Below are 17,442 nucleotides of genomic sequence, written 5' to 3'. Positions count from 1 at the left end.
CCCCAATCCAGATGTTGAAGTCTTAACTTCAGAATGTGACTGTTTTTGGAGATAGGGCCTTTAAAGAGGTCATTAAAGTAAAACGAAGTCATCAGGATGGGTCCCAATCCAACCTGACTAATGTCCTTATATGAAGAGGAGTCTAGGACACAGACACACACAGAAGGAAAACCATGGAGACACCAGAAGATGGCATCTAAAGCCAGGAGGGAGGCCTCAGAGGAAACCCTCCTGCCAACACCTTGATCTTGGACTTCTAACCTCTAGAAGTGTGAGAAAATAAATTTCTGTTGCTTACGCCACCCAGTCTGTGATCCTTTGTTGTGACAGTCCTGGTAAACTGATACAGGGTGACACCATTGGTGGATGCAATGGCCATGTCTCCCAGCCATGGTATCTGGGCTCCTCTGGGGTTAGGCTAACCCCAATATGCAAGAAGTGCAGGCAGGACAAGAGGAGGGATTCAGAGTAGGCCACCTTGGACAGCGTGTATTAAGCCTGCTGTGTTGTCAGGATTAAATGAGTAAGCCCTAGCTCTGCCCTCAGGGAGTTTCTAGTCCCGTGGGGGAGACAAACACACAGTGCAGTGCTTGTTCAATGGGAGGCTTGCAATGATGAGACATACATGCTACGCAGATGTAGGAAGCCCAGGATGACTTCACAGAGGGGATATCTTGAAGGGTCAGTTCCAGTACTCGCCAATCAGGATCTTAGAGAGGTCAGAATATACAAGGGTGCAGAGGCACACATGATCCCATGAAGAGGGGGAGACATGATGCCGGCAAGCAGGGCTGGACTTCCTCCTGATTGTGCTGGGGAGCCTGTGAAGGGTTAGGAGGAGGCTGACCATGCATTTCAGCATAAGGGGTCTGGAGCCAGACCGCCTGGGTCTCAGCGGTGCCACTTTCCAGCTGGTCAACCCTGAGCAGGATGAATGACATTCATCCTCTTGGAACCTCTGCCCTCACCTACAGAATGATGATAATAGCACATACCTTATGGGTTCGCCACAAAGATTAAGTAGGTGCTCGCCTACCGCAGGCTTTCAACAGTGCCTGGCATGTTGATGGCTCTTAAGATGCTCTGGCTGTCAGCTCAGCCTTGGTTTTCACACCTGCTCCGCCACATTGGGGCTGAAATGATGATTTCATCAACCCTTTCCATTTGGTGAAGTGGAGAATGAGGTCAGTGTAGGAAATCAGTCGTCACAAAGTAGAACCAGGAACTGAGAGGTACAGGGGCTTCTGGAAATGCAAGGAGAACTTGCTAGGACGCATTTCTGTATGGTTCTAGGAGTCTTGGGCCCCAACGGGGCATCGTCTGAGGCCTTATAGGTTTGTGACGCACGTGGGGGAAGGAACTGAAAAGGGGACCTGAAAGATGTGTTTTCTCAGAAACAGGCAAAGGGGGCAATGGAGTTGAGGTGGGGCCTGGGGGCAGAGTTGCTGCCCATCAGGACCGAGAGGTGCCCAGAGGTTATCTGGTCTGCGGAGGCTAAAATGCCAGCCACTGGATTAGCCCTGGCTTGAAGACCCGCTATGTTTAACTTTATGGTGTTTGAAAGTTTGAAATAGTTATCTTTTTAAAAAAAATACATAATTTAAAAATAATTTAAGTTGTTGCTGTGTTTTTTTTTTTTTTAAACAAAAATTCCAGATGTCTAGCTTCTGTTGAAAATCAGAAAACCTGGTAAAAGTAAGTCCATGTTCCCATCTGGCACTGTCAGCAGCAACTGAATGGTAGACACTTTGACATTAGGTTCCCTTGGCTCATTTTTATTTTATCCTCGCCCCATTCCTTTAGGCATTTGCTGGGAAGATCGCCAGGTCTGGGCTAGTAGTATCATTTTACAGATGAGGAAACTGAGACCCAGGGTGGGGTTAGGAGCCATCCAATTTTACACAAATCAGTGATCGGGTTCAGAAAGGACCCCAGGTCTCAGCACACTCAGCCACTTTCCACACTCTGGATTTTCTCCTTTGCCTCAGTACTCTGGGGGAAGTGTTGGGGAGCAAGGGGACACGGTCTACTTTTAGCTTTAATCAACAATAATCTTCATAATAATAGTAGCCATCTACTAATGGCCTTCAGAATATCAGGGGCTTCATACGCATTTAATCCTCATAACAAACCTGGAAAATAAATATTGTTCTCTATGTTTTTCAGATAAGGAAGCTGAGGCTCAGAAAGCTACAAAAAGCTTGCCTCGGGTCACCAGACCACTGTGTGGTGGAGCTGGCACTTGACACTAAACACACCTTCATTGCAGACCTATTATCGAGTGCTAGGTTAGGCTCCGGAAGATGCAAATCTTGGAAAGCTCTGGAAGCCACAGTCTGAATGGTTTACCAGTGGGCAATTTGGACAACTGAGGGCATGTCACAGGAGGTTTTCAGTTGCTGGGTGTCCCATGAGCTTCATAAGGCAGGGGTGACCTTATCCCCACCTCCCTGGGTCTGTCTACCTCTGTCCTCTCAAGAGGTCCTCATCCTGGGGAGGGGGGGCCTGGAAAGGAATGAGAGCACCTGGCTGGGGCTTCTGTTTGTGAATATAGAAATCCTGCTTGTCTTCGAGAGTCCCAACGTCCCTATGCTGGGTTAACAGTCCCAGCTGAGGGCTCCCCAGCACTGTGAGCTGACCTTGAACATGGCAGTTGTCTCTTGATGTGAAGGTTTCCTTTAGTCTGTCTGTCTCCTTCTTTATATTTGATCTTAGACAAGAGGCCAAGAAGGGATTGTCTCCCTCTTTAGATGGTCTTCTCCCTCTGGCCAAGGGCCCCATCCTATTTATGTCTATATCCCCACCGCATAGCACGGGCCAGGATTCACGATGGGCACAACTCTGTGCTTCTAGAGTGAGCGAATGAATGAATGAACAATGAGGGAACTGTTTCTTCTTTTCAGGCTTAATCTTGAGGATTTTTTTTAAAATAATTTTTTAAAAAGATTTTATTTATTTATTCATGATAGAGAAAGAGAGAGGCAGAGACACAGGCAGAGGGAACAGCAGGCTCCATGCAGGGAGCCCGACATGGGACTCGATCCCGGGACTCCAGGATCATACCCTGGGCTGAAGGTGGTGCTAAACCGCTGAGCCACCCCGGGCTCCCCAGTCTTGGGGATTTGTATCTTGTCTCTACACTTACTAAGTGACTTGGATAAATTATCTAACCTCTCTGGACCTCAGTCTCTACATTCCTAGAATGAACATGATAATCATGCTTAGCTCATTGCTCTTTGTTAGTATTAATTTATTACCCATCAAGTACTTAGCACAATACCTTGTACTGTGCCGTCTAATACAGCACCCTCTGGTCGCATGTGGCTATTTAAATGAACTTAAACTAAAAAATTCAGTTCATCAGTCGCACTAGCCACATTGCAAATGCACACATGGGGCTAGTGGCTGGTGTATTGGACAGCACAGATTATACGATGTTTCCAGCATCACGGAAAACTCTATTGGATGGAGCTGGTCTAGAACATAGTAAGTTACTATTGTCCTCACTGTTGCTGTTACTCTCTCAACTCAAGATGGAGCAGAGCCCCAGGGCTCTCTTTTGCACTAAGTGGGGAGATTCGCCCTCACGCTGGAGCAGGCCAAGACTGGACCTTGAGTGCATCCTCTTCCTGGAGGGCCTCCTCCCCGACCATCCCCTGGTGATGTTCTACTGGTGCCAATGCTTGGGCGTCAGGCTTTAAGAAGTCTTCTAAAGGGAGGGGCTAGGCTCCCTTCAAGGGCAGAGATGGGTCTCATTCATGCCTGTGTCTCCAGTGCTCGGCTTTCCAGCAAGCAGTCAAGATAAGCTCAACAGGGAAATGGACTGGCTGTGCCTGCAGGTTCCCAGGGATCTAAGGTTCGCTCAGCTTTGTGACTGTGTCAAAGAGTTTCCAAAACCATCTGCCTGACCGTATAGAAGAGAGCGGGCTAGACAGCGGGCTGGCTCGGTGGATGGGAAGCAAGAGCCTGGGAAATCCCAGCAGCGTGAGGAGCCCTCGATGGAGGCCACTAGGGATGTGACCGGGACACAAGGTGAGTGGCAAAGGGAAGGTGAATGACATGAGTGGATGAAGGGGAGCACTGTCTTGTGCACAGGAAGCATGCCAACACCTCCTTGAATCTGAGAGGGGGGGACGGAGGCTTCGACTGGCCCTGGTGGGGTCTAGTTTCCAGACCATGACTGTGACCCCATTGGTCTTCACTTTGGTCCTGCCTGATGGGGCGCAGGGAAATGAAAGTTAACCAGATACACAGATTTTCTAGTCTGCAATCATACAGACTCTTTAGTTTGGCTTCTCTCATTACCGGAGCTGGTTTCTTTTATGGGCGTGTTTTCTCTGCCAAGTCTGTATTGTTTCAAGGAGAAGCGGGACATCTGAGGTAAACTGTTATATTTAACTTATGGTGGTCAGGCCCAGTTTTCTGTAATCAACCCACAGATCTAGAGGCCCAGCTTAGGGGTAGAGATGTGTCTTTTGCTCCCTGCGGTCACTGGAAGCCACCACTGCCTGCAGGTCCTCTCCTGCTCACATCTGCCCCTGGTCCTCCCTGCCTTAAAGACCCCTCGTGCCTCCCTGGATTTATTTCCCTTTGACCTCAGGATAAGCCTCAACTCTGCACGGGGGCAGGAGGGCACATGGCCCTGTGGCATCCGGCCCCGCTGTCTGTCCACCTTCAGCCCTCACCCTCTCCTCACACCCCCCTGCCACACCAGCCTCACTCAACTTTCTGTTTTCCCAACCATCCTGTTCTCCATCATTACTGGGACTTTGTATGTGCTCTTGCTGTTTGGTTCACTCTGCCCCTCCCTTGTCATCTGGCTAACTCCTGCTCATTTGTGAGAGCTCAGCATAGGTTTCATTTCTCTAGACCTTGCCCTCTGCATCCTGGGACTCCTATAGCAGGCTGGCCCACACCTGCCACCTGCCACTTGCCATCCATATTGCAATTATCACTTGGGGCCTGAGTGTCATCCAGATGGTAAGCTCTGAGCAGGCAAGGCCCTGACCGTCTTACTAATGATTGTCTACTCAGTGTCCAGCCAAAGGCATAGAGGGTGCTTGGTAATACCTGTTGAATGAGTCAAGAAGATGAATTAATCAATGTCGCCGTCAATTTCATAAGCCACTCTCTGGTTACCGGTTCTGACAGTCTTGATGATGCCTTTCAAGTTGAATGGCGAAATGACTTACTCATCACAAGAGCTTACTCATTTACTTACCCCCAAAAGAAAATAAAATCATACCAATGGTTTTATGTCCCTTTGCGTTTACAGCTTAGATGTTAATGGCATGGACTTTGGGGCCAGACTGCCTGGATTTGAATTCCAGCCCTGCCCCTCAGAAGCTGTGGGACGTCCTGCAAATGACTCAATTTTTCTGTGCTTCAGTTTCCCCATCTGTCACATGGGGATCGTAATAATACTTATCTAACATGGTTGTTGGGAGGATTAAATGAGTTTACATATGTAAAGACACAGCCCCTCCTGACCCAGAAATGTGTTATATAAAATTTGTTAGATAATATAAATAAAGATAAATCCCAGACACAGTATGGAGGTCTCTTTGATGATAACCTCCTTTCAGAGTAAATCTTTGGCATGGTCCCAGCACAGAGTAAATTCATGACAGAGGTGAAGTTCATTTTCAGTGTGTGACAATCCTGTTCCTACCCCTTTCCCACCCTTTGGTATTTCGCTCCACTTGTAACTCCTAGAAGTCTTGTTCTTTCCACCTTCTCCATCTAGCAACTGCTTTCAGATCTGTTAAAAAAAAAAAGGCCAATTCATCCTCCAGTGTAAATGACTTCTAGGGTTGAAGGTATCTCCTCTCCAAAATATTGTCTTTTTTTTTTTTAATTTTTATTTATTTATGATAGTCACAGAGAGAGAGAGAGAGAGGCAGAGACACAGGCAGAGGGAGAAGCAGGCTCCATGCACCGGGAGCCCGACGTGGGATTCGATCCCAGGTCTCCAGGATCGCGCCCTGGGCCAAAGGCAGGCGCCAAACCGCTGCGCCACCCAGGGATCCCTCCAAAATATTGTCTTAACATAAAGTGTCCTAATTCCAGGAATCCAGGATGGTAGAAAACCCATGTTATAAACACGAAACACATCTAAGGGCGGCAGACTATGGCCAACTTTATTTATAACATCTCCCAGAATAAGGAATTGAGAGTGGGAGGAGGGTTATACCCATGGAGCTTAACATTGAGAATCTTGGAGACTCATTGGGAAGAAAGAGAAAAATGTACCACTGGACATAGAATAACAACGGATGAGTTTAAAATAGAAAATCTGAGTTCTAGCTGGCCCGTACTTCACTTCAAGGCTACGGAGCCCTCAGATGCCACGTGACCCAACCTCAGAGGAGAGCTGTGGTTTCAGGGTCAGAATGGCAGCAGCCAATGATTTAGACAGCAAAGCTCACCATGGGACCCATGGCGGGAGGCCGCCTGGAGCCTGTAAATGACGCCATTGTTTGAAGTTGCATGCAATCAAAGAAAAAAAAAATCAAGAAAAAGAAAGAAAAAAATCAAACCACTTAAAATTTTTGGGAAACATCCCTTGCCAAACTTTTTTTTTTTTTTTTTAAAGAAAAAAACCAACCTGAAGCCAGTGAAGCGAAGAGGAAAGTGGCGTCTGGGCTTGGTCTGAAGGCAGATGCAGACTCTTGAGTTTCAACATGAGTCGATCACTGCACAAACAAGCTGGCCTCTGGGCAAGGGTGGTCCACTCCACTGGAGCTAGCCCCTCATTGAGCGCTGAGCTTTTGGTGTCATGTTCATTCAGCTGGAAGTGCTTTGTCCCATAGCCCTTTCGACTTAGGCATTGCTGGGTAACTTGCCATGTGTGGTCATGTTGGTCTTATTCCCTGTGATGATCTGTTAGGGTGGCATGAATTATCAGACCCATTTTATGGAAAGAGTAATCACTGAGTTCCAGGTGACCTTGCTTGTTCAAGGTCAAGGGGTGAAGAAGTAGCAGAGGCAAGCATGGGACATGGGTCTCTCTTTTGCCATTTGGCCAGGCACACACAGACAGGAAGGGAAGAGGAAGGCGTGCCTGACCTTGGGGAGCCCTGAGAGCCTTAATAGTAATCTCCCCTGGAGTTTGTTGAGCGTGCCGAGTAATAACAAGCATAGGCTCTGGAACAAAAGAGGGAACTCAAATTCCAGATCCATGTCCTGCTAGCTGTGCAAACTTGGGCAAGTTATTAAATATTTCTGAGCTTCTGCTTCCTCATCTGTAAACTGGGGATAATAGCAGTGCCTGACTTCTGAGGTCTTGGTGGGGAGTGGATGAGCTGTACAGCATGTAAAATGTGTCCCGACACACCATGAGTGGCAGGTCTCATTACAACATCCTTTACATAAACTCTTTGATTTTGAGTTTTATATTTATGATAAGAGGGAGTTATTTGTTTTTATTTCTATCTTGTGGATGATGAAATGAGGCATGGAAAGGTTAAGTTATCTGTAAAGTAAGGAGGCAGAGCTGGGTGTTGATTTCAATGCTAATGCCATGTTGCTTCTGGCTGGCCATGTGGGTTCTCTGTAAGTTCTTGAACTTTCCTACCACTGTTGATCTCAGGTGTCCTGATAGGACCTGCACCAGGTCCAAACACTGAGCAGAGTCATGACTAGAGCACCAGCATCCTCAAACTTCCTTTTCTGCCCTATTTCCCTGTATTAATAGAGGCCTCCAACTCTCCCTCCCAAGTGCTTGGTGTTCTTCTGCACTTGCCTTGTTTTCTGGCTCCAATGGATATAAACTCTTTCCCAATGTCTAGTAAATGTTAACCATCTCTCCCTACCCCCAGCAGTCAGAGTCAGGAGGCAGTGGCAGTGGGCCAGGTGGGAGCTGACAATACCTTGGACCAGAGGGGAGGTGATGACAGAGATGGATGGGTTTGAGGGCTCTTAAGGTGAAATAGATGTGTTCCAAGCCCTGTGATACAAACTGGAAACACAAAGATGAATAAGATATGGAAACCCATCTCTAAGGGGCCTATAGTCCAAAGAGAGGGAGACATGTATATAACACATACAGGTGCACCTATGGTTGAAATAGTCACAATTCCTTGGTTCATGCTGTAGTCACACTCTTGGTGATGTGAGTTTCTAGTTTCTCCTCTTAAGAAGCTGAAGCTATTTTCTTACCCCTGGGACCTGGGCTTGTCTTGTGATATGCTTTGTCAAATGAAATGTGGTGGAAGTAGTGGTGTGCCAATTCTGAACTTAGGCCTCAACTGACCTTGTGTGCTTCCCCCATCTCTAGGGATTTTGCAGAGCTTCTAGGAGGACAAACCCAGGATAGCTTCCTTGATGACAAGAGACTCATGGCTCAGTCATCTCTATTACCTTTGCTGATAGCAGGCCAACTACCAGGTATGCATATGAGCATCTAAACCAACTAACCCCCTGGGCATCTGGACAGCTGAACACAGATGCATGATGAGCTCAGGCAAGATCAGCTGAGCCTGGTCCAGATGAGTAGATTGGTTTGGCCAACTCATAGACTCATGAACAATGATAAACACTTATTGCTCAAAGCATGGATTAGCCAGTTATGGCTTGTGGCCCAGCAAGCTACCACTTTTTGTAAAAAAGTTTTATTAGAATATAGATGTACCCATTTAGTTATGTATTGCTTACAGTTTCTTTGAGCTATAAAGACAGCTGAGTAGTTGTGACAAGAGACTAAGGCTTTGAAGAAAATGTTTTCTGATCCCTGATTTGAAGCCATTGAGTTTGGGAGTGGTTTGTTACACAGTGATAGCTGACTGATGCGTAGGTGCTGGGACAGAGACGCTGGTGGGAGCACAAAGGAAGGATTGGTTAGCTGTCAACTATAACATGGAGTGGTCAGGAGCAGTTCTACAGAGGAGGTGATGTTAAATGTGCCTTGAGCTAAGTGTACACTTACAGGGAAATGATGAGGAAATCAAGAACCAGAGTGATTATGACCAGGCCAAAGTCACATGGCATTTCTCCTGGTTCCTGTTTGGAGAATTTTTCTCTTATTCAATTAGGAAATTCAACTCTTTGGGTAACAGAAAGGGCCATGTGGCCAAGCAGAATTGAGTTTGGATTCTACTTCTACAATTTCTGAGATGTGTGATCTTGGGCAACTTAATTTTTCTCTACTTAAATTTCCTTATTCATCAATGGGGACAATGATACTGATCTCATAGAGTTGATATGAAATTAATTGGATGATGGACACAGGTCCTGCTAGAACAGAACCTTTATGATTATAAAGAAAGCTGTAGAAATAAAGATAACTTAGAAGTACTTGCCCTAGGGCTTTCCTGGAACCACCCATGAAACCTCAACCACACAGGGTCACCTGCTTCCCTCCTGGAATCATCTTGCCCTGGGGAGTCCCACCACTGACAGCTTCTTGGGGCTCCCATCTGGGCTGCTTGCTGTTTCTCACCCAACACCTGGGGGGGTTAGGGAACTCAGTCACTTTGTACTTATCTCTAGGCTCCTGTTTTCTCTGAGCCCAGGTTGGGCCAATTCACGCGCCCATTTAGAGGATGAAGGCGAATGAAGGGTATTGAGCCAGCTTCTACAAAGTACTCCTCTGTGATAATACACCCTTCCCTGTGCTGGGCTCTGGGCATCAGGATGAAACCAGACGTGGTTCCTCTGTCTTCCCAGAACTCAGAACTAAGAGGTAGACCAGAGGGCAGATGTTCTCAACACAAGGTGGTGAAGGTCAGGGCAGAGGGAAGCTTGGAGGTTCCAAGGGGGTGCTGTGTAGCTTGGGGCTTGGGAAATGATGCTCAGTGTGAGTGTAGCATAAGGAGGATCTTACTGGATAAAACCTGAGGGGGAAAGGTATCCCAGGCATAGAAAATACTGTGAGCCAAAGGTAGAACAGCCTACGGAAAGCATAGCAGGAGCCTGGTGCTGCCCAACATAGAGTCTGAGTGCAGGAGCATCAGGCGAGGCTAGCAGAGTAAGCAGGAGCTCATACCCTGTGATCACCGAAAGGATGGAAGCCCAGGGGGGCCTGGTAGATTGGTGATGGGCAAATTCTCATGCAGCCTAAGGCATCAGAGGGAACCCTGCTGCTGGGCAGCCAGAAGGGATGACAGTTTCGGCTTTCTTGGTCTCCAAGGGCAGGGAGTAAGGAAGTGTCCAGCTTCAGCATGTTCCCGTTCAGTTCTGAAGCCCATTAAGGTTTCACCATCGGGTTACATTCTATTTCTTACCAAATCTAACAGGAGATTTTATCATGTTGCTTCATAACGTATGGTGGGATGTGGAGGGTGCTGATAAACTGTGCAGGGTGCGTGAGTAGGGGTCAGGGGAGAGGAAGAGGAGGTGGAGACATCCCATCTTGTGCCACACGGTTGTAAGAAGTGACAGGGTCTGGGGACAGGCCAGTTTTTGGTGCTCGGAAGAGACATTCTGTAAGCATTTGGAAATCCTCTCTGCTCTTCCAGATGAATGAAGAAGTGAATCCAAACCTAGAAGTGGAAATTTAAAAAAAAAAAGTCCCATCATCACTTTGGGAGCTGAGATGTCCAAGTGTCACAAAAGAGAATTTCTCAATGAGGAACTGGCCAGCAAAGGAGAAAAATACCCTTTAAAAATACTTCCTGCTAGAAGTCAAATGGTAGGCAAACAAGAGTTGCACCATCAAGGCAGTGTTCTTTCTGGGTTCATTTTCTGAATTTGGAGTAGGTGGGTTTCCACAAATCCTGCACTCTGCCTAGGTTGCCAGTCTCCCTCCAAGGTGCGGACACAGAAGTAAAGCACTTGCCGCTGATGAGCTTGTGCGGCCCCGGGTAGGTGCTGACGGGCTCCCCCCGGCTCAGCACGCAGTCACCGTGACCCAGGGCAGCAGGAGGCCTGTTCTCCACTCCTCAGCCCTCCCACAGGCTTGTCTCAGGGCAATCCCATTTTACCCTGAGTGATTCTGGATTGGAGACACAGGATGTTCAGAGCCAGGCTCCTAACCATTGACCCCCACGTGGAGACGCAGGGCGAGTTCCCTGTGGCCTCTAGTCGCTGACCTCTCCGCCCTGCAAACCTGAGCTGGGCTCAGACACCCAAGCACCGTGTCTGTTGGGAGGCAGGGGGTTTGCATTCGGCTCTGCCCCTCACGACTTGAGTTCTCTTGGGAAAAGCTGTCAACCTTTCGGGGTCTCATTTTTCATATCTGAAGAACAGGGACACCCATGCCCACTTCATGGGGAGACAGTGACACCATGAGTGTAAAGGCCCTCAGATGTGCGCAGCACATAGTGGGCGCTCAGGAGGAGCGGCCTCCCGTGCCACCCCCATCATTGCACTCACGTGCCAAGTTCGTATTAACACATCCAACAATAACGAGCCGCGGCCCCTGCCTTCGGGTTGCTCCCAGTCTGGGGAGAGAGAGACAAGGGCGAGGTTACTCATGGGGTGTTCTGAGAACGTAGTGAACACAGGCTATGAGCCCATGCTCAGCTGTGTGGGTCTGTTTGTGGAGGTGTGGATGTGTCTCGTGTGTGAGGATGCATACAGATGTGCATGTCTTTGCATTTGTGTGTCTGTGTGTGTGAAGGTGCACATGTGTTGTGTGACCATGTGAGAGTGTGCATAGGTGTGTGAATGTTCATGTGTATCTGTGAGGGTGCGCCCCTGAGCACGAGTGTGTGTCATATGCGTGCATGAGACTGAGCATATACGCGTGTATAGGTGTGTGTGCGCGTGTGAGTGTGTCGGTGTACGTGTGAGAGTTGTGTATGTGCTGTATGTGTGTGTGCGTGAGAGTTGCACAGGAGCTTGTGTATGTGTGGATGAAGGCTTTTCTTTTTCTTTTTTTTTAAATTTTTTATTTTTATTTTTATTTTATTTTTGATGAAAGCTTTTCCTACGCATACCAAGGCTTTGGTGCTTGTGGGGAGCATTGGAGACTGAGAAGTTTGCAGAGGATGCTGGGTGTTGGGCTGGGGACACCTGGCAACCTTCAGCGAATAGGGACCGAGGGCCTTGTCTGTGGCCTGCTCCCCGCCAAGGGCTGCCCCTTCTCCGCGGTTCACAGAGTATGTCCCTGACCGCCTCCGTGCCCTACCGGCTGACCCTGCTGACCGCGTCCCCTGCTCCCTTGTCCTGGCTTCTGGTGGAGCTCAGCCACGGAGGGTCCTGGCAGGGACCAGTGGGCAGGAGAGGCTCGCCTCTTTGGCTCTGCTCCTCCATGGACTCTTCCCATCACCCTTTCAGTGTCTCCTCCCCGTCTTCCAGGAGCTTCGGCAGCAGCCCCCCCCCATCTCTAAGCGGCCCTGTCTTCATTTACACCCTCTGGGGTAAACCCCATAAGTCCATAAGGGTGAGTACACCCACTGTTCTGCTTATCATCAATACCCTGGTAGGCCCGAGTTTCCTTTCCTTGGGATGAACTTCTCGTCCCCTCCTTTGTTTCATCTTTTTTGTCCTAAATAAAGCAGCGGGTCAGCAAACCGAGACTCGAGGGTTTGCTTCAACCCTGAAGACTCTAGGTTTGGCTTTCAGTTCTCTTAGCCGGCTCTGGGACTGGGCTCAGCTCTCGGTGGCTCTGGGTTGCTCTTGCACTTTGGGGAGGAGAAGGGGGAAGATGAGCATATGCACCCAGCTGTGCCCTGCTAGGGGCACCCACGGGCAGCTGTCAGCAGCCCGGGCAGTTCCTCCTTCAGAATGGCTCTGCTCCCCCTCTGCTCCCCTTCCCACTTTGCCCAGCTTGCTGCTTTCTCTGCCCGGGATGCAGAGGAGCCGAGGAGATCATTCTCTGGTGCAACAAATATGCACAGAGCGCCTACTGTGTGCCTAGCCCCATTCTCGGCAGTGGGGCTCCAGCAGCAAATGCTCATATTCCAGGGGAAAGAGACAAGACGATAAGCCAAGTGATGCATCATCCTGATTGGTCAGGTGGGGGTGCTTGTTTAGACGGGCAATCGAACCGGATGAGGACACAGAATGTGCTATCTTATAAAGGGTGGTCGTGGAGGAGCGTGAGACTAGAGCAGAGACTGGGAGGAGGCGAGGACGGGGTCCCTGCTGATGTATGGGGGACAGTGCACTGCACAGACAGGAGAGCAAGAGCAAAGGCCCTGAGGTGGGAGCTCACGGGCGGATCCCAGGAGAGGAGGCTGGAGCCTTGTGGCCAACGAGGCGGCTGAGCTGGTCTTATACGGCATTGAGGGCCTCAGAATTGGCTTTGGATTTTCTCTGAGGGCAACTGGAAGCATGGGGAAGTGCACAGGGGTGATCAAGATTTAAGGATTACTCTGGCTATTGAAAGGGACCACGGCGATGACAATCAAGCCCAGTCCAGTGCCACCACTAGCACATCCGAGACACAGGACAGCTTATAGAATTTTCCCAAGGGCCACACGGGGAGTTGCTTGCTATAGTTCTCAGCAGTAGCGGCGGCAGCAGCAGCATGACCCCACCAGCTGTGCAAGCTAATAGGAATAGGGTTTTTGCCTGAGGTTCAGTTCCTCATTTCTAAAATGGGGACCACACTATCTACCTTTTAGGGCTGTTGTGAGGATTGTATCATCCTCATAGAGAATGAATAGATAAACAGGACTATCATCCCATGTCAGGGAGGCAGAAACAGAGACTCAGATGCTTAACTGAGGCTGCAACCTACCCACCTGATTCTAAACATTCAGGCCTGGGGAAAAGGAACAGCCTCAAATCTTGGGCCTAAGGTAGGGATGCCTCAGGTCTGTACCACGTGCCCCCTTGGGACCGAGGTGACCTCATAACCTTATTCTCCTTGTCCAATGAGATTCCAGGCTCCTCCGCCCTCAAGCCAATGAAACCCCGGGTTCCCATTCTCCTTGACCGCCACACGTCATAAGTCTTTCTTATTGGCTCTGAGGTAGTGCTCATCACATCCAGAGGGCCGATCCGCCTTCCCTGTGGTCTATTCTTCCAATGGGCGTCATGGCGTAGGAGTAGCCTGTGTAATGATAGCTTCTATTCCATGTTTCCTGGGTGTCAGGCACAATGCAAGGGCTTTTATATCATTCAAATCCCCCACAACCCTATAGGATTACCACTCTCATCTGTACAGGTGGAGAAAGGTAGAGTGATTTTCCCAAGATCGTGTCTTCATGGGAGAACCAGAGCTTGAATCCAATGCTTCATAGCTTCAAAGTCTGTGCTCTTTCCATCGATCTCCTCTGTTTGTTATTCTACGGAGTAGCCTGACTTGGTCAGACTCTTCATACATGGATTAGTTAATTAATCAGTTAATTAGTGAAGGTGTTCAGTTGCATGCATAAACTTTGCTGACTTGGTGTCACTCTTGGGAGAATGGAATAGAGCCAGGAGTGAATGCCAGATGGAAATGAGCTAGGGCTGGCAGGGATCGGGGCTCCTGTACCTGTTAGCGACGGGGTCCCAGGCAAAGGTGGCCGCCAGGAGGAAGGCCTGCCAAGACGCCCACCCTTAAATCCCTGGAACCTGTGAGGGTATTACCCTATGTGGGGAAAGGGACAGGATTGCAGACACGATCAAGACTATGACATTTGAGATGAGGAGACTACCCTGGATTATCCTGATGGGCCCAATCTCTCCATATGAGCTCTTAAAAGTGAAAGACCTTTCCCGGCTGTGGTTGGAGGGAGAGCTGCCAAGAGAGAAGAAGGATCAGAGATGTGCAATGTGAGAAGGATCTGGCTTTGGACCTGGAGGAAGGGGCCATGAGCCAAGGAATGGGAAAGCCACAAGCAGCTGGAAAAGGGTGAGAAGATGGATTCTCCCCTGGAGCCTCCAGAAAGGATTGCAGCTCTGCTGACACCTCGAATTTAACTCCATGAGATCCGGGTTGCTCTTCCCCTGAGCGGCCTGAGGTAACCTCTGGAGATGGTTCGCTACTTGCTGGACCCAGAAAACCCTACAAAATCACGCAAGTCGAGAGGTCCAAATCTTCTTGTTCACTTTAAGAACACGCGTGAAACTGCCCAGGCCATCAAGGGTATGCATATCCGAAGAGCCACCAAGTATCTGAAAGATGTCACTTTGCAGAAGCAGCGTGTGCCATTCCATCGCTACAATGGTGGAGTTGGTAGGTGTGCGCAGGCCAAACAGTGGGGCTGGATGCAGGGTCGGTGGCCCAAGAAGAGTGCTGAATTTTTACTACACGTGCTTAAAAATGCGGAGAGTAATGCTGAACGTAAGGGTTTAGATGTAGATTCTCTGGTCACTGTGCACATCCAGGTGGTCAAAGCCCCCAAGATGCGACATAGAACCTATAGGGCTCATGGCCGGATTAATCCACACATGAGCTCTCCCTGCCACAGCGAGATGATTCTTACTGAAAAAGAGCAGATTGTTCCTAAACCAGAAGGGGAGGTTACACAGAAGAAAAAGATATCCCAGAAGAAACTGAAGAAACAAAAACTTATGGCCCGGTAGTAAATTCTGCATAGAATAAATGCAAAAAATAAAAATTAAAAAAAAAATAAAAAGAGCCAGGTCAGACTTTTGGATCTACAAAATGATAAGATAATAGAATTTATGTGCTGTAAGCTACCGAGGTTGTGGTACTTTCTAAAGGCCACAAGAGAAAACACATACGGCCCCTTATTTCAGGCCTCAGAGCTTCTGTTCTCTCCTTGGCAATAGGAGGACCACAGACCCTGCACCCTTGCCTGGTTGTAGGGATCACGGGAGTCTGAGTGTGGAAGTTATCTGACACGGAGCCGGGCACACAGTAGGCGCATAGGGACTGCTACCTAAACCGCAGTTTGAACCACGAGAGGATGAGACAGACGCTGAGCCTTTCTGGAACCAGCCGGTGATTGACAGGTGCCCATGAGGACACGGACAGCAAGCCCTAGAGGAGTCCAGAGAAGCTGGGATGGCTCAATGGACAGGCTGGTCAGAGAAGGTCCCTCAGAGGGGGTGAGATGGAGACACAAGCTGCAGGGACATCGCAGGAGGACTGTCTTGCGGCTTGGAAGACTGTTCAAATCTGTGTTAAATCCAAGTATTAGAGCTAAGGTCTCCCACATGTGGGGTGGGTGGCACTGGGTCAGCAGTGGGAGTCAGGCATCACTGCCTTTGGGTCCTCACCGAGCTACTTACCAGCTTGTCCTTACCTTCTCTGAAAAATCTTTAAAAATAAGGAGAGTGGCACCTACCATAGGATAAAATCAGGCGAGCTGTTGATGATAAATGTGCTTCAGGGGCAGGACTGCAAGGTGCATGAGCCAATCACAGTTATTTTTTTCCCCATTTGCTCATGGACAGGCATCTTGCACCGCCGTGACCATCAGCAGTGTTCATGGGGTCGTTTGATTTGGGATCATTTTTCCCACCGGCTGGCTCTCCTCTGCTCTCCGGAAATCGGAATGCCTGCCCACTTCCTGCCATTCCCACGCCTCTGTCTAGAGACCCACTTCCTCCCGGGGAGACTGTGCAATCAGAGAAGGGTGCAGTCAGAGAAGGGTTACCCATTTTTTTCTGCACCTCACAGAGTGAAGTTTGTTCCTTCCTTTCACCTCTCACTTGCCATGCGACCTAAGGAAAAGGACTTTTTCCCCCACCTGGGGCCTCGTTTCTTTGTCAGCAAAATAAAGATATTCCTGTGGACCCTTTTCAAACTCTAAGAGTTGATGAGGCTATGTGTTTCCACAAAAACAAAAACTGAACTAAACTAAAAAAAAAAAAAAAAAAAAAAAAAAAAAAAAAAAAAACTAAACTAAAAGCAAAAACACAGACATCACCGTTGTAAGACTAGAATGATCAGGGCTAAACTGTACTTGCTAGAAGCTGGACACGGTTCACCTAATTGTTCATGTAATCCTCACAAGAATTCTAAAAGGTTGGTGCTGTTCTTATTCGCAGGCACAGAGAGGTGAGGTGTCTTGTCTCAGACCCCAAGCATGCACCAGGTGTGACTGGGCTTTGCCCTCAGCGGTTCTCCTGCACCGGCCGTGCTAGAAACCAAGAGCCTTGGACCACTTCCATTCTCTTCTCCACTGTTTTGGGGTCATCATGAATCACTACCTAGATCTGGTCATGTCTTCCTTACACCCCATCTTTTCTTGTCTGGGTTTTCCTAGTATAGTTAGATTATATTTTACTGTCCCCCCAGAAATTTGGGGCTAATCAAGAACAATGTTCTGAGATGTTTAATAACCGAGTCTTCGTGCTGTTGGATAATATGTGGGCCTTACCTTCTAAATAATGGATATTTATTGGGCCCCTACTGTATATAGAGATCCGTTCCAAGGATTTTATGTATTTTAAGTTCTCACATCCGCCCTATTGAGGTAGGTCCTCTTATCATCCACATTTTCCAGATGAGGAAATGAAAGCACAGAGCATGGGTAGAGTGGCGTGCTTATGTCACACAGAGAGTGAGGGGCACTGCTGGGATCCAGACCCAGGCTGTCTGGCCGCAGACACCAGGCTCTTACCCACTTCACTTTATTTAGTCTTTCTCAAGCT

General features: G+C 48.6%; 1 protein-coding gene and 1 long non-coding RNA gene across 7 annotated transcripts in view; both read left to right on the top strand.

The window, feature by feature from the left end:
• LOC121499032 overlaps nt 1-17,442 on the top strand; it is a 54,551-nt gene that overhangs the window by 12,124 nt on the left and 24,985 nt on the right. For 4 of the 6 annotated variants that reach the window (XR_005989979.1, XR_005989982.1, XR_005989980.1 and 1 more), the window contains exon 3: nt 3,775-4,032. The exons of 1 other annotated variant lie outside the window; for it this stretch is intronic. This is a non-coding gene — a long non-coding RNA (uncharacterized LOC121499032). Of the gene's footprint in view, nt 1-136; nt 2,094-3,774; nt 4,033-17,442 lie in introns of those variants that run through there. One more of the 6 variants, XR_005989978.1, reaches the window with a different exon arrangement.
• Nucleotides 14,354-16,830, top strand: LOC121499030 (60S ribosomal protein L17-like). The gene has a single exon (XM_041769493.1). The coding sequence runs from the start codon at nt 14,851-14,853 to the stop codon at nt 15,400-15,402; it is 552 nt and encodes a 183-aa protein (XP_041625427.1). The 5' UTR covers nt 14,354-14,850; the 3' UTR covers nt 15,403-16,830.

Source organism: Vulpes lagopus, chromosome 9 (genome assembly GCF_018345385.1).
Source record: "Vulpes lagopus strain Blue_001 chromosome 9, ASM1834538v1, whole genome shotgun sequence".
Lineage (NCBI taxonomy): Eukaryota > Metazoa > Chordata > Mammalia > Carnivora > Canidae > Vulpes > Vulpes lagopus.
Note: the sequence above shows the minus strand (reverse complement) of the source record. Positions and strands in the feature narration are given on the sequence as shown.

Coding starts and splice junctions, on each gene's coding strand:
- LOC121499030 (XM_041769493.1), top strand. CDS start 14,851: ATGGTTCGCTACTTGCTGGACCCAGAAAACCCTACAAAATCACGCAAG.